Raw genomic sequence first — 14,241 nt, forward strand, 5'->3', positions numbered from 1 at the left:
TTGTCCAATATTTGTGTTTTTATGGCTATTTCACAATGTTCTACTTATTTGACATGGCTTTTTGAAACTAGGAATCTACTCCTCACTGTCCCAGATAAAACCAGTAACAACAAAATGAGGCATGTTGTCACAAAATATCAGCGTGTTGTGGGGGGTTTACAGTCAAACTGTTCCACAACAACTCCACACCTAAAACCTAATATTCTTTTATTGTCCAATATTTGTGTTTTTATGGATATTTCACAATGTTCTACTTATACTCTTGGGTGAACCAGAGCATAATAAAAGCACACAAGCATCAGGGCTATAATTAAATCAAATTGAACCATAGGCCTATTCAATTGTAATAATTCAGTGCTTGCCAAACCCAAGTTACTAATATTAAAATGGAAAGATAAAACCAGTAACAACAAAATGAGGCATGTTGTCACAAAATATCAGCGTGTTGTGGGGGGTTTACAGTCAAACTGTTCCACAACAACTCCACACCTAAAACCTAATATTCTTTTATTGTCCAATATTTGTGTTTTTATGGATATTTCACAATGTTCTACTTATTTGAGAAAATGTTGGCTTTTTGAAACTAGGAATCTACTCCTGACTGTCCCAGATAAAACCAGTAACAACAAAATGTTCTGAATATAGTGTATGCATGTAAATGAAAGGCAAAGTAGCATTGAGGAGGCTGACTTGCTCTGATTGGTTCTATAGCCGAGCTGCACGACCAACACCAGATTTCAAGGAGATGATATCCCTCTTGGTTAATCATTAAATCTCAGAATCCATTGCCAGTCTTCTGTAAATAAGATAAATGGCCTTAAGGCACTCACCTCTGTGACGCACCATTTCAGAGAGAGCAGAGTTTTAATTAAGACTGGAAGGTGTTATCTTGCCCATTCTTGGATTATTGAACTTTTCCAGGATTAATATTTGAACGGTTCTTATTAGAGTTTCCGTCATGCTACAGGTTTATTTTGTGAGCATTTGTTTCTGAGGAAAGAGGAGAAGCAACACACATAGTTGACAAATTGTTTAAATGTTTTTTGGAGATTCATTGGGATGCTTCGGAGATGTGTATCATTTCAGGAATGGATATATGCATCACATTGCCAAACGTTAGAATAGGCTGTTGATTTTGGAATGTTTTAACAATTTAGCACTTTTTTGTATTATTTGACTTGGTGGTTTTAATTTTGCATTCCAGTTTTTCTTTTTAATTTCTCCTTGAACATGCCAATGAAAAGAAATATAGGGAGCCCATTGAAGAATGACACGTTTAATCAACTACAAGCGTCGCAGACAAAGAAAGCTTGCAAAAACGCAGGTGACCTCCACGCTACAATTCTTGTTGACCAAGACAATCTCGGGAAAAACATGTTTTTCAAAGCCAGGCTTGATGAGGAGGAGGATTCTGGCATTAAATCAGGTGGGGAAATCATCTTTGTTGTAATCTGTTTTCAAACTGGCTTTGATTGAACCACTGCTATGCTTTCAGTTCGAAATTCTCAATCTGTCGCCAGTTTGTTTAGCAATTATACGTTATGAATAGTTTTGGCACACGTCACGGTTTGAAAGCTATGTATGTTATTCATTTGGCAGAAGCTGATGAAAGTAATGGAAGCATTTCCTCTGAAGAGGACCTGGGCCACCTGGATAATTCTAAGACGTTTTCTGTCAAACAAACTGTGCCAAAGAAAAGCATCAGTCAGATCATCAAGGACAAGAAGAAACAGACTCAACTTACTTTACAATGGTACTCTCTCATCATTTCTTCTTTTAATGAAGCTTGCAATTATAAATAATGTACAGAAAGTGGAAGCAAAGTATGATAATACGCTTGTGTTTTGCTGTTTTATTAGGCTCGAGGAAAATTACATAGTTTGCGAAGGTGTTTGCCTACCACGGTGCATCCTCTATGCTCATTATTTAGACTTTTGTCGGAAGGAAAAATTGGATCCTGCTTGTGCTGCCACTTTTGGGAAGGTAAGAGGAGTTTTTATATCTTCAGTTACACAGTATGTTTATTAGAAACGTTCTCAGTTCTGTAACTTCTAAAACTGATTCATTCTACTGAAAGCTATTGCATTTAAGGTTTATTTTAGTTGATCTTTAGAAAGCTGTCGTGATAAATGGTAAAAGGTTGTGCTTGCCAAATTAGTACATTATCAGACAGAAATACCTATTGATTTTGTATTTACAGTGCATTAGGAGATCGATTGTAGTATATATTAGAACTCTATCATTGTTATTTCAGACCATAAGGCAGAAATTTCCACTGCTTACAACACGAAGGCTTGGAACCAGAGGCCATTCGAAGTAAGAGAGAGCTAAATGGCCTGATTACTGACTGAAAATGTTATTTATTACTATTTAATGTGCTATTTAAATGGCTACATCTAAAGCTCTCTGTGTTTGTCTTTCAGGTATCATTATTATGGTGTTGGAATCAAGGAGAGCAGTGCGTATTATCACTCTGTGTACTCTGGAAAAGGTTTGACACGGTTAGTTTTGACCTTCATCCCTTCATTTCAGCGCCCAATTGCAAGTCCTTGAATGGTTTGAATAATCTGTAATGCAAGTGATTTTTCAATGCCCATACTGAGACACATTATATTTATTGATGTTTATTTGCATGATTCATTTAAATTTTTTAATGTTTTATCATATCAGTAATGTCTCTTATATGTTTTGCACAGATTCTCTGGAAGCAAGCTAAAAAATGAGGTTGGCAGTTTTACGATTTTTCATATTAAATAGAAGTGCTGCTGCACTTCAATTTTAGTATCTCAACATTCTCAGGAAATTGATATATACTGTTCAAAAGTTTGGGGTTGGTATGTTTTTAAATATACAGTATAAGTCTCTTAAGCTCACCAAGGCTGCATTTAATTGATCAAAAATAATAAAGTAAAAACAGTAAAATTGCATGACATTATTGCAATTAAAAAATAATTATTCCAATGAATTCAAAGTTGAATTTTCAGCAGTTTTCAGTGTCACACGATCCTTCAGAAATCATTCATGCTGATTTGGTGCAATTATTACCAAAGATTGATATCAATATAATGCATCCTTGCTGAACAAAAGTATCGACTGAATAAAAATGACCCTTACCTATTTTGTGGTGGAATACTCATGTATTCTTGCAAAATGTAAGACCTTCACATGCATTGCATATGTATATGTTTAAAAAATATTATTCTGTATGCAGAATAATCAGAATCAGAATCAGAATGAGCTTTATTGCCAGGTATGTTTACACATACGAGGAATTTGTTTTCGTGACAGAAGCTTCCACAGTGTAACAGAATGACAGTGACAGAACAAAAAACACAGATAATAAAAAATAGAACAAGTAAATAAGGAATAAAAATATATAAATCGACAATTGTATGTGCAGGTATATTACAATAGACAGTTTTGTATGTACAGGTACTGTATATTATGTGCAAATTTTAGGTGTAGACTGAGTATGAGTGTTAGATAAATAAGTGTACGAGTGTATAAATAGTGTATGTTCCACAGTTATTGTTAAGTGTTCATGAGATGGATTGCCTGAGGGAAGATAATAGTACTTATATGCATGCTCTTTATTATTCACAGGGAGGATTCACCAGAAAATACTCTCTTAGTTCAAAAACAGGAACTCTTTTACCTGAATTCCTGAGTGCACAGCATTTAGTGCTTCAGGAGTCTGTTTCAAAAGATAAGGTCTGTTCATTTCTATGGAGACCCATTCCAAAATGCTGTTTACTGTATATGTGCTACTTCTAATTTACTTACCTCAGATTCTGCTATTTTATTTATTTGTTAGGTCGACACATTGATTATGATGTACAAAACCCACTGTCAGTGCATTCTGGACAATGCCATTAATGTCAACTTTGAGGAGGTGCAATTTTAAGCTCTTAAAGAATCTCTAATCTAGATTCTAGAAAAATGCATAGTAATCAATCCCATTTGTTCCAGATCCAGAACTTTCTACTTCACTTCTGGCAAGGAATGCCTGAACATCTCCTGCCACTGCTAGAGAATCCGGTTATCGTGGACATCTTCTGTGTGTGTGACTCTATGCTCTACAAAGTGAGTGTTTTTGAGCCATATCTGGATGTCACTATGTGCATTTTTATACTATCATTCAAAGGTTTTGGGTTGGTTTCAAACAGTTGTGCTGCTTAATGTTTTTGTGGAAACTGTGATAGATTTTTTTCAGGGTTCTTTCATGAATCTGACATTCAAGTATCGGCATTTATTTTAAATATAAATCTTTTGCAACATTATAATGTCTATTATAATGCCTTATAATGCAACATTATATATGTCTTTACTGTCACTTCTACTATGACTTAATTTCTTTTGCTACTTTTCAAGTGCTATTTATGTGTCAGCTTTATTGTTGTACCCTTGTCCCAAACCTAGACTTTGATTCTTAAAATAAGAAAAACAATCACAGAAATATTATTACATTTTAAAGCTATAATGAAATAATCAAAATATACAAAAATATGGTATCATTTACATGAATAATTCCATTAATACTTTTTTTTGTTGTTGAACAGTAGCTCATAGTCATCAAATCATGTTTGACTCAAACTGTCTGAATTATTTTCCACAGGTTTTGACTGATGTTCTCATCCCTGCTACAATGCAGGATATGCCAGAGAGGTTTGTCTATTAAACTGCTGCATTATATACAGTAACACACATTTGGTTTATATGCAATCGATTCAAAAAGATGTTGAATTTGATGCTGTTAAGTGATTTTGAGTGAGTTTAGGGAAATATCTCCAGTCTTTTGGCAGATATTCGAAATTTTGCCAAGCACTGGGAACACTGGATGGTGTCTTCCTTGGAGAATCTTCCGGAAATCCTCTCAGAAAAGAAACTGCCGATAGCGCGACGATTTGTGTCTTCCTTAAAGAGACAGACCTCCTTTTTACATCTTGCACAGGTAGATACGTTGTACAGAAACATCAATAAATCTTGCTTTTGGTCATTTTTTATATAAAAGTGCAACTATAATGGATTGATATCTTTTCAGATTGCAAGACCTGCACTTTTTGACCAGAATGTAGTGACTTCTATGGTGAATGATATTGATAAGGTGGATCTGAACAGTATTGGTTCTCAAGCACTCCTTTCAGTTACAAACGACCAAGATTCAGACTTCTACTCTGAATGTGAGTTACTGATGGCTTTTTTTAAATCTCATATGCTGAGCCTCAAACTATATTAATGATTTCTTGATCTTATCTGCTAGATGACTCCATTTCAGTCTTTCAAGAGTTGAAAGACCTCCTGAGGAAAAACGCCACAGTAGAGTCTTTCATTGAATGGCTGGACTCGGTGGTCGAGCAGAAAGTTATTAAGGTTTGTCGCATTTCAAACTCACAGTATTCAGGCTAGCCATGACTGTTAATGTGAAATTGCATGTTATCTGTCTTCTAGCCCAGCAAACAAAATGGTCGGTCAGTGAAGAAGCGAGCTCAAGATTTCCTTCTGAAGTGGAGTTTTTTTGGAGCACGAGTGATGCACAATCTCACCCTAAACAACGCTAGTAGCTTTGGTAAACCTTTAGCATGCATTCATATAAAATTGCAGTCACTGATTCAGTTGCTTTCAAATTCTCTAGATATAACTGAATCATAGTAGTATAGTCAAATCTGTACTATTCGTTCAGGCTCTTTAGCTGAGGATCCACTGCGGAGAATGAGCCATAAAAGCCTATACAAACAAAGCTTTATCTCGTGTCACGTGTGTGCACCCTGATTAGGGAGCGACCTTTCTCAGTGCTCCTAACATATGATGACCCTACAGGTGTTCACAAAGCCAAACAGTATCACCTGGAAGGCCACACATTTGACCTCAGCAAAAGCTTGGTGAAACCCGTGGGAAACTCTGGTTGTGCACATTGCATTGTGGGATTTAGTAGCCTACTCTGATACTGTACCATGAACTGCAAAAACAGGACAAGTAGTGTGCTATTCTGAACAAAGCCAGAGTTTGTGTGCTGTTGAGTGGAGCTGCTTTTAATCAAAGATCAGATACCTTTGATTATTATGGTTATTAAGATTTAGGGAGTGATTTTTGCAACATATACTAAAACAGTTCAACCTGGTTTAATGTTATTTACAGGCTCGTTCCATCTCATTCGGATGCTTTTGGATGAGTACATCCTGCTAGCCATTGAAACACAATTCAACAACGACAAAGAGCAAGACCTTCAGAATCTACTGGAGAAATACATGAGGAGTGCAGGTACCTTAATATTTAGTACTTTAATATTAGTAGGCCCCTTAGTAGTTTATTTTACTGTACATTACTGCTAAAAAGTAAGATTTGTTAATGTTTTTGAAACACCAAGGCTGCATTTATTTGATCAGAAATACTGTAAAAACATGAGGAAATATTATTACGATTTAAAATAACTGTTTTCTATTGTAATATGCTTTAAAATCTCATTTATTTCTGTGATAGAAAAGCTGAATTTTCAGCATCATTACTCTAGTCTTCAGTGTCACATGATCCTTCAGAAATCATTCTGAAATGCTGATTTGGAGTTTGAGAAACATTTAATATTATTATCAGTATTGAAAACAGTTGTGCTGCTTAATGTTTTTTTTTGTGGAAACAGTGATCACATTTTTTTTAAGGATTCTTTTATGAATAGGAAGTTCAAAAGAACAGAAAATATTTTGTAACATTATAAATGTTTTGGTCAACTTAATGTTGCTGAATAAAAGTATTTATTTCCTAAACATAAAAAAACGAACTGACCCCAAAAGTTTCAATGTATATGCAAATGTCTTTAACCCAGTTAAATGTGATATTTTCATTTTGACAGATGCTAGTAAAGCTACTTTTACCGCCTCCCCAAGTTCCTGTTTCTTGGCCAATCGGAATAAATGCGGTGTGGCATCCAGTGATTCGACTGTCAAGGACGAGAACCCACCAGAACATGACTTCCTGTCGCTCACAGCTGCACAGCAGGGGCTCGGGACCAGTACTGTTGTGTACCGTAGTGCCGATCCGGACAACTTTACTATATCTGGTACTTGAAAACAGCAGCTCACATCAATTTGAGACATATTCATGTTTACTGTAGTCAAAAAAAGTTATTATTGACTATAGAGTGCAACAGTCACTTTTTTCAGAAACCTTTGTTCCAGAAGTAATTTTCCTATTATTTTCTTCATAAGGATATGCAATTCTTTGATGAAAAGATGAGAAGATGAATTGTTTCAAAACCAAAGACTAGGGTATAAAATTTAATTTAACAAGATTTTTAAACATTAGTACATTTATAAATTATTTAAAAATATAATATTTTCAGAATCGGAATCAGAATCAGAAAGAGCTTTATTGCCAAGTATGTTTGCACATACAAGGAATTTGTTATAGTGTCACAAGCTTCCAGTACACGGAGACAACAACAACACACAGATAATAAAAATAAGATGTGAATAAAATACACATGCATAAATATAAACCACAAAAAAAAGAATAAATTGTATGTACAGGTGTGCTATAGATAGAATAGGAATAGAATAAAATAAAATAAAGTTGTAGGGATGTACTAAGATTTAGGGTGATAAATAAGTATAAGATTATTGCACATACTTTAATTGCACAATGGGAGAACATTAACTGTTCATGAGGTAGATTGCCTGGGGAAAGAAACTGTTCTTGTGCCTGGCTGTCCTGGTATTCGGTGCTCTGTAACGCCGACCAGATGGATTTCTGTATCATTGCTTTACAGCTTCAATGCTCATATGTGACCCTGGACCACAAAACCAGTCTTAAGTGTCAATGTTTCAATATTGATGTATTTATACATCATCTGAAAGCTAAATAAATAAGTTTCCATTGATGTATGGTTTGTTAGGATAGGACGATATTTGGCCGAGATACAACTATTTGAATATCTGGAATCTGAGGGTGCAAAACAAATCTAAATATTGAGAAAATCACCTTTAAAGTTGTCCAAATGAAGTTCTTAGCAATGCATATTACTAATCAAAACTGAAGTTTTGATATATTTACGGTAGGAAATTTACAAAATATCTTCATGGAACATAATCTTTACTTAAAGGGATAGTTCACCCAAAAATGAAAATTCTGTCATCATTTACTCACCCTCATGTCGTTCCAAACCTGTATGAGTTGCTTTCTTATGTTAAACATAAAAGAAGATATTTTGAAGATTGCTGGTAATCAAACAGTTGGTGGTTGCCATTGACTTCCATAGTATTTTTTTTTTCCTACTATGGAAGTCAATGGCAACCACCAACTGTTTGATTACCAGCAATCTTCAAAATATCTTCTTTTATGTTTAACATAAGAAAGCAACTCATACAGGTTTGGAACGACATGAGGGTGAGTAAATGATGACAGAATTTTCATTTTTGGGTGAACTATCCCTTTAACATCCTAATGATTTTTGGCATAAAAGAAAAATCGATCATTTTGACCCATACAATGTATTTTTGGCTATTGCTACAAATTTACCCCAGTGACTTAAGACTGGTTTTGTGGTCCAGGGTCACATATATGGAAGCAAATTTAGTGTATAAGCAATTTCCAGTGAGAAATCGCAAGTACATTTCACAAATAATTACAAAGAAACAGCAACACATTGAATTAAACATGAAATTTTGAAGTAGAAAAACTGAAATAGTCATTTCTTGTCAAATATACTTCAGTAATCTTTGTTTTATTTACAACTTTGGAAAATAATTTAGAGTATAGTTAGGTTTGTCTTCACAGATTTCTGCATTCCTTCTCCAAAGTGATGCTGTTATTGTTTCTTAATTATATTGAATTAATTTTTATTTAGATTTCTATATTAAAATCATAAATCTTTTTCTCTCTAAGGATTTGAAGCAATTCTTCATTTCAGTATTTCAATATCAACTATACTGTAAAAATATTTTTTTTCAAAGTTGTAAATAAACAAGGATTACTTACTGTAAGTACTGTATATTTGACAAGAAAATACTATTTCAGTCATTCTACTTCTAAATTTCATGTTTAATTCAATGTGTTGCTGTTTCTTTGTCATTAATTGTGAAATGTACTAGAAATTTCTGAGTGAAAATGTTTAACATAATAATTTATATGAATATAATTACTATTACTTTTCAGGTCAAATGGATTACTCGCAGAACAGCGCCACCCTGATGACCCCTCCGATCTCTCCTGCCATGATCAACCGTAGCAGTGTGATCAACCAGGGCGCGATGGCTGTGAGGCTGCAGAGCAGCTGCCCCATCCAGCCCCAAGTGTCCTGCCAGACCTTCTCCGACAGCATGTACCAGAGTCTGCACAATGCTAGTTCCGGCTCCTATCCCAGCTCGTCTTACTACCAGCCTGTGTTCAGAGCTCAGACTCACACTCCAACATCAGCATATCAGGCTCGTGCTGAAAGCGCCCGCTACACACCCTTCTCTGGACACCAGCTGACCAAAGACTGCTTCAGCAGCAGCTGCGCCGTGTCTCCCTACAGCTCGAGGGTTGCAGCGACTGGATACGCAGCCTCAGGTGACCCTGTGATGGATACCGAGGGCGTACAGCTGCTGGACTCCACAGCGTACAGCTTTGGAGGAAGTGCTGCCAGTGGAGATGGATGTTCAGGTCCAGTTTGCAGCTCGGGGCACAACGGTGAGAAAACATTAAAAGATTATTGAGCAATTAAAATAAATGTATAAAAATGTACACTACTGTTTCAAATTTGGGGTCAGTAAGATTTATTTCTTTTAAGAAATTAATACTTTCATTCAGGATGGATGCATTAAACTGATAAAAAGTGACAGTGAAGACATTTATAAAGTTTAAAAAAGTATTAATGTTAAAAAATTCTATTCCAAATTAGAGTTGCAAAAAGGTGGAAAATTTCCAGTAAATTTCTGAAACATTTTAGAAATATTAGAAACTTTCCAGGATTTTTTAGAATCTTCCGGGAATTTTTGTAAAGTTTCCAAAAATGTTCCACCCCTTAGCAACCCTATTCCAAATATATGCTGCTCTTTTGAATTTACTATTCATCAAACATCTTGTATGTATTAAGGTTTCCACAAAAATATTAAGTATCACAACATTGATAATAATAAGAAATGTTTCTTGCAGCAGCAAATCCAGTAAATCAGCAATATTCAAATGATTTCTGAAGGATCATGTGACTCTGAAGACTGCAGTAATGATGCTGAAAATTCAGCTTTGGATCACAGGAATAAATTACATTTTAAAATATATTTAATATATATATTAAATTGTAATAATATTTCACAACATTACTGTTTTTACTGTAATAAATGCAGTATTACTGTTTTACTTTTTAAATAATTATAATTAAATAGTTTTGTTATTTTTAATTATATATTTTAAATAAATTAAAAAGGAAAAAAAAAAATGAAATGAAATGAAATGAATTTGCCTGATGAATCATGTCCTAGTATTTAGTGCACACAATGAGCTTTGGTGCAGACAATGCAGCTTTGAGTCCAGCTCATGTCACATTTCTATTCTTCTCTATTCTATATATCATTTCTTGTCCTTTCTTCACTGTTCCCATTAAAAAAAGTAGCCCAAAAACTGACCTCAGACGACAAGATTTATCATTTATTTGAATTATGTTAGTATGCTGCAGAGAAAGGTAAATGTGATGTTATTTTCAGATGCTCCTATTGAAACATTATTCTTCTTCTTTCTCCTGGCCAGGATATTACAGCAGCAGCGGGTATGTGGACACTCAGAGGATGGGCACGTTTATCGATCAGCATGTGTCAGTTATCAGCAGCGTGAGCAGCATTCGCTCCGTTTCGGCCTATGCTGAAGTACACGATCCTCTCAACATCCTGGACGACACGAGCAGGAAGACAACAAGACCCTACTACACTGACCTGTCCGCAATGGGCGCACACACAGCAGGTGAGGACAGAAATCCGGGGCTAGTTGTCACACAGGCGCTGTATCTCAGCACCTATAACACTCTAAAACCACACTGGCATAACAAGAGTCAAATGTAATGATGGGAAATTTTAAACAAAAGATGACTGTTCTCAGGACAAGATGTCAGGCCGGGCAAGTTGTCACATGTTTTTATATGTATCACTTTTTTTACACTGCCGTTAAAAGTTTGGGGTCTGTAAGAATTTTTTAAAGAGGCTTAAAGAAGTGTCTCATGCTTACCAAAGCTGCATTTATTTGATCAAAAACTCAGCAATATTGTGAAATATTATTACAATTTAAAATAATAAATTTTTTTCTTATTTGAATATATTTTGAAATGTAATTTATTCCTGTGATGCAAAGCTGAATTTTCAGCATCATTACATTAATTCTATTAAAAAATCGAGAAACAATTATTATTATTAACGCAGAAAACAATATTTTTTGTGAAAACCATGATCATTTTTTCATTATTCTTTAATGAATAGAAAGTTCAAAGGAACAGCATTTATTTGAAATAGAAACCTTTTGCAACAATGTAAAAGTCTTTTGCACAATTTAATATACAGTTGCTAAATAAAACTATTAATTGCTTTAAAAAACATTTGAATGGTAGTGTATGTTGCAAAATGTTGCAGTTCCATTAATTGATTCATTCATCACTTACTCTTCAAATTTTACCATTAAAAAGTCATAAAATGAACTACTGGCAGGTTACCATTGTGACAACTTGCCCCGCTCAATGTGCATTAAATGAACTGCATCTTAACTCTTGTACAGTCTCATGCTTCTTTATATTGTCCTATTTCAGGATCCAGCATCGCTCATTCCTGCTCCGTCTCGACACCCTGCATGTATGGAACTCCTGCTCCTTATCACTCCCAGAATGCACTGCTGCCTCTCCAGGGGACCACAGAGATCAGAGAAATGGTGTCGTGTCTGCCCCCCATTAACACTGTGTTCATGGGGTCAACTGGAGGGCCGTCTTGACTGAAACCTTATCTGTAATTCAACATCTCTGCTGTACTCACAGAAGGTGAGACTTGTTTTAGCTTTTATCTGTATATCTGTCAGTGCGTTTTTCATTGCCAAATTTTTATTTTGATTTACTAAATTGTTGTTTCTTTGTGCTAACAGTTAGGATTATGACAGGTAATGACCCAATTGTATTTGGCATTCTTGTATATACTAATAAAATATATTTTGCTTTCTTTATTCTGGAGGTCAAACTTTATTATTTAATAAACTACAAGCTAAAAAAACATCTAGACTGTGACCATCTCATATCATTTCGTAAATGTTTCCACAAATGTTTCCATAATTAAAGACATTCAGCCTTTGATTTCAAATGATATCTTTCTTGGAAAAAGCATTTATCCATAAAGGACATTACTAATGCAGTCATTAAAAAGAGACGAGCATGAAAGCAGCAGGACATTAATAGAGCAAATAGACTTTGACAGCAGATGTTCAGATCAGATATAATGAAGGCCTGTTCACACCAGAGTTATTTTAGTTGTATTTATATACTATTAGTTTTTATTAATATTTTCACTTAGCTTCATTTTATGTTTTCAGTTTTAAATTTTTGTTTAATTTTTATTTTTTTTTATGCTTTTGTCATTTATTTAATTAATTGTGTTTTATTATTTTATTATGTTATTAAATTACTATTTAAGTTTAATTTATTTCCATTAAAGTTTTTCTTTAGTTTAGTTTAGTTAGAAATTTTGGTTAGTAATTTCAGTGCTTTGGCTTAACCTTAGTTCAGTTAGTTGCCAAAGCAACATTTCTAGTTTTAATTTCATTTATGTTTTGTTTGGAACATTTTTATTTTATTTTATTTTCAATTACACAATTGTATTATTTAGTATTATTAAGTATATATAAGTATTATTTAATTGTACGATTTAATTTAAATTACATTTTAAAATATATCAAAATATAAAACAGTTTAAGTTGTAATAATATTTCAAAATTTTACAGTTTTCACTGTATCAAATAAATGCAACCTTGTTGGGCATAAGAGTCTTCTTTCAAAAATCTTACCAACCCCAAACTTTTGAATAGCGGTATAATTACTATTTCCAGGGTTTCTTGAAGTGCAAATAGACAAATCATATTTCCATAACATTTACTTTTAGTAAGTAATTAAGTAATTCTTCAACTTAAACTTAGTTTAGTTAGTTTGCCAAGGCAACATTTCTAATTTCCATTTTGTATTTCAATGAATTATTTTGAAATAGTTTTATTTTTAGGTAATTACAAATAACTCTGGTTTACACCAAGGAGATTTCAAACAGGAAACACAATTGTGGATCAAATTTGGGTGTTATCTTCATGTTAAGAGAGGAATTGATTTCTTGCATTGCTAACAATCAAGTTGATAAAGGTGTTGACTAAAACCAGGCATGCAGGACACATGCTGCTCATGCATTGTGAATCTTGGTGTGCTTTATTCATCCCTGGGTTCTTTAAATTCAGCTTTGTTAGTCTTTGAGCAGATGGACGCTAATAAATCCATAATCAGATCGTCTGAAATGATATAATTGCATCATAATATATTTGTATGTACGGTGCTGGTGCAAACTCGCACGGCTCGGATGAGGATTTCATCATTGGTCTGTGTGTAAAGACGTGACGATAAATGATAAAACCGGCTACATTGTGCTGGCCTTTATCTCCTCAAAGGGAAAATCCATTTCGGCCTCGGACAGGAACAGATGGCTTGAAATGTAATGATTACAAAATCCTGACGTTAAAATAGTTTAATTACAAAGTCAATAATGCCTCCAACAATTGCCTGGGCTTTAGTGTAAAAACAACAGAAGGCAGAAAGCAAACTTTGGGACAATGTTTAACCAGAACTTTGCATTAGGCAGGGAGACTCCATATGCAGCTCAAAGATCAACAGATCCTGTGTAATTACGTCTCTCTCTCTCACTCTCTCTCTCTCTGTGTGTGTGTGTGTGTGTGTGAGAGAAAGAGAGACAGAGAGAGAGAGAGAGAGAGATGGATTTAGTGCAGTAATGTGTGCTTAACTGACTACTGTCACAATCATATTTACTTCTCACGCTTTTATAATCATTGACAATCTTCTTACAACAGCTTTCAAATCTTAATGCACATCTGTAGGTTTCTTTCTCAGCATATGAATAAAATTCATTGCACATGTTTTTTAGAGATGTCTCTTATGCTCACCAAAACGGCATTTATTTACTTAAAGGGGTCATATGACGTTGCTAAAAAAGAATATTATTTTGTGTATTTGGTGTAATGAAATGTGTTTATACG

General features: G+C 34.3%; 1 protein-coding gene across 1 annotated transcript; it reads left to right on the forward strand.

The window, feature by feature from the left end:
- Positions 1-1,577: 1,577 nt before the first annotated feature.
- Positions 1,578-11,944, forward strand: rfx6 (regulatory factor X, 6). Its single transcript, XM_016474265.1, has 18 exons — positions 1,578-1,753; positions 1,860-1,983; positions 2,255-2,316; positions 2,424-2,501; positions 2,697-2,724; positions 3,604-3,711; positions 3,815-3,892; positions 3,970-4,083; positions 4,616-4,665; positions 4,792-4,951; positions 5,042-5,180; positions 5,261-5,370; positions 5,449-5,566; positions 6,136-6,258; positions 6,845-7,051; positions 9,145-9,660; positions 10,717-10,926; positions 11,759-11,944. Exons 1-18 carry the CDS (start codon positions 1,578-1,580, stop codon positions 11,935-11,937), a joined length of 2,580 nt encoding a protein of 859 aa, XP_016329751.1. The 3' UTR covers positions 11,938-11,944.
- The last annotated feature ends 2,297 nt before the right edge of the window (positions 11,945-14,241 follow it).

Source organism: Sinocyclocheilus anshuiensis, unplaced genomic scaffold, assembly GCF_001515605.1.
Source record: "Sinocyclocheilus anshuiensis isolate Anshui unplaced genomic scaffold, SAMN03320099.WGS_v1.1 scaffold1049, whole genome shotgun sequence".
NCBI classification, from domain to species: domain Eukaryota; kingdom Metazoa; phylum Chordata; class Actinopteri; order Cypriniformes; family Cyprinidae; genus Sinocyclocheilus; species Sinocyclocheilus anshuiensis.

Excerpts from the sequence above, each read along its gene's own strand:
- rfx6 (XM_016474265.1), top strand. The coding sequence starts at position 1,578 with ATGTATGTTATTCATTTGGCAGAAGCTGATGAAAGTAATGGAAGCATT. Across the intron at positions 3,712-3,814 it reads AGTCTGTTTCAAAAGATAAG|GTCGACACATTGATTATGAT; the intron begins GTCTGTTCATTT and ends TTTATTTGTTAG. Across the intron at positions 10,927-11,758 it reads AATGGGCGCACACACAGCAG|GATCCAGCATCGCTCATTCC; the intron begins GTGAGGACAGAA and ends GTCCTATTTCAG.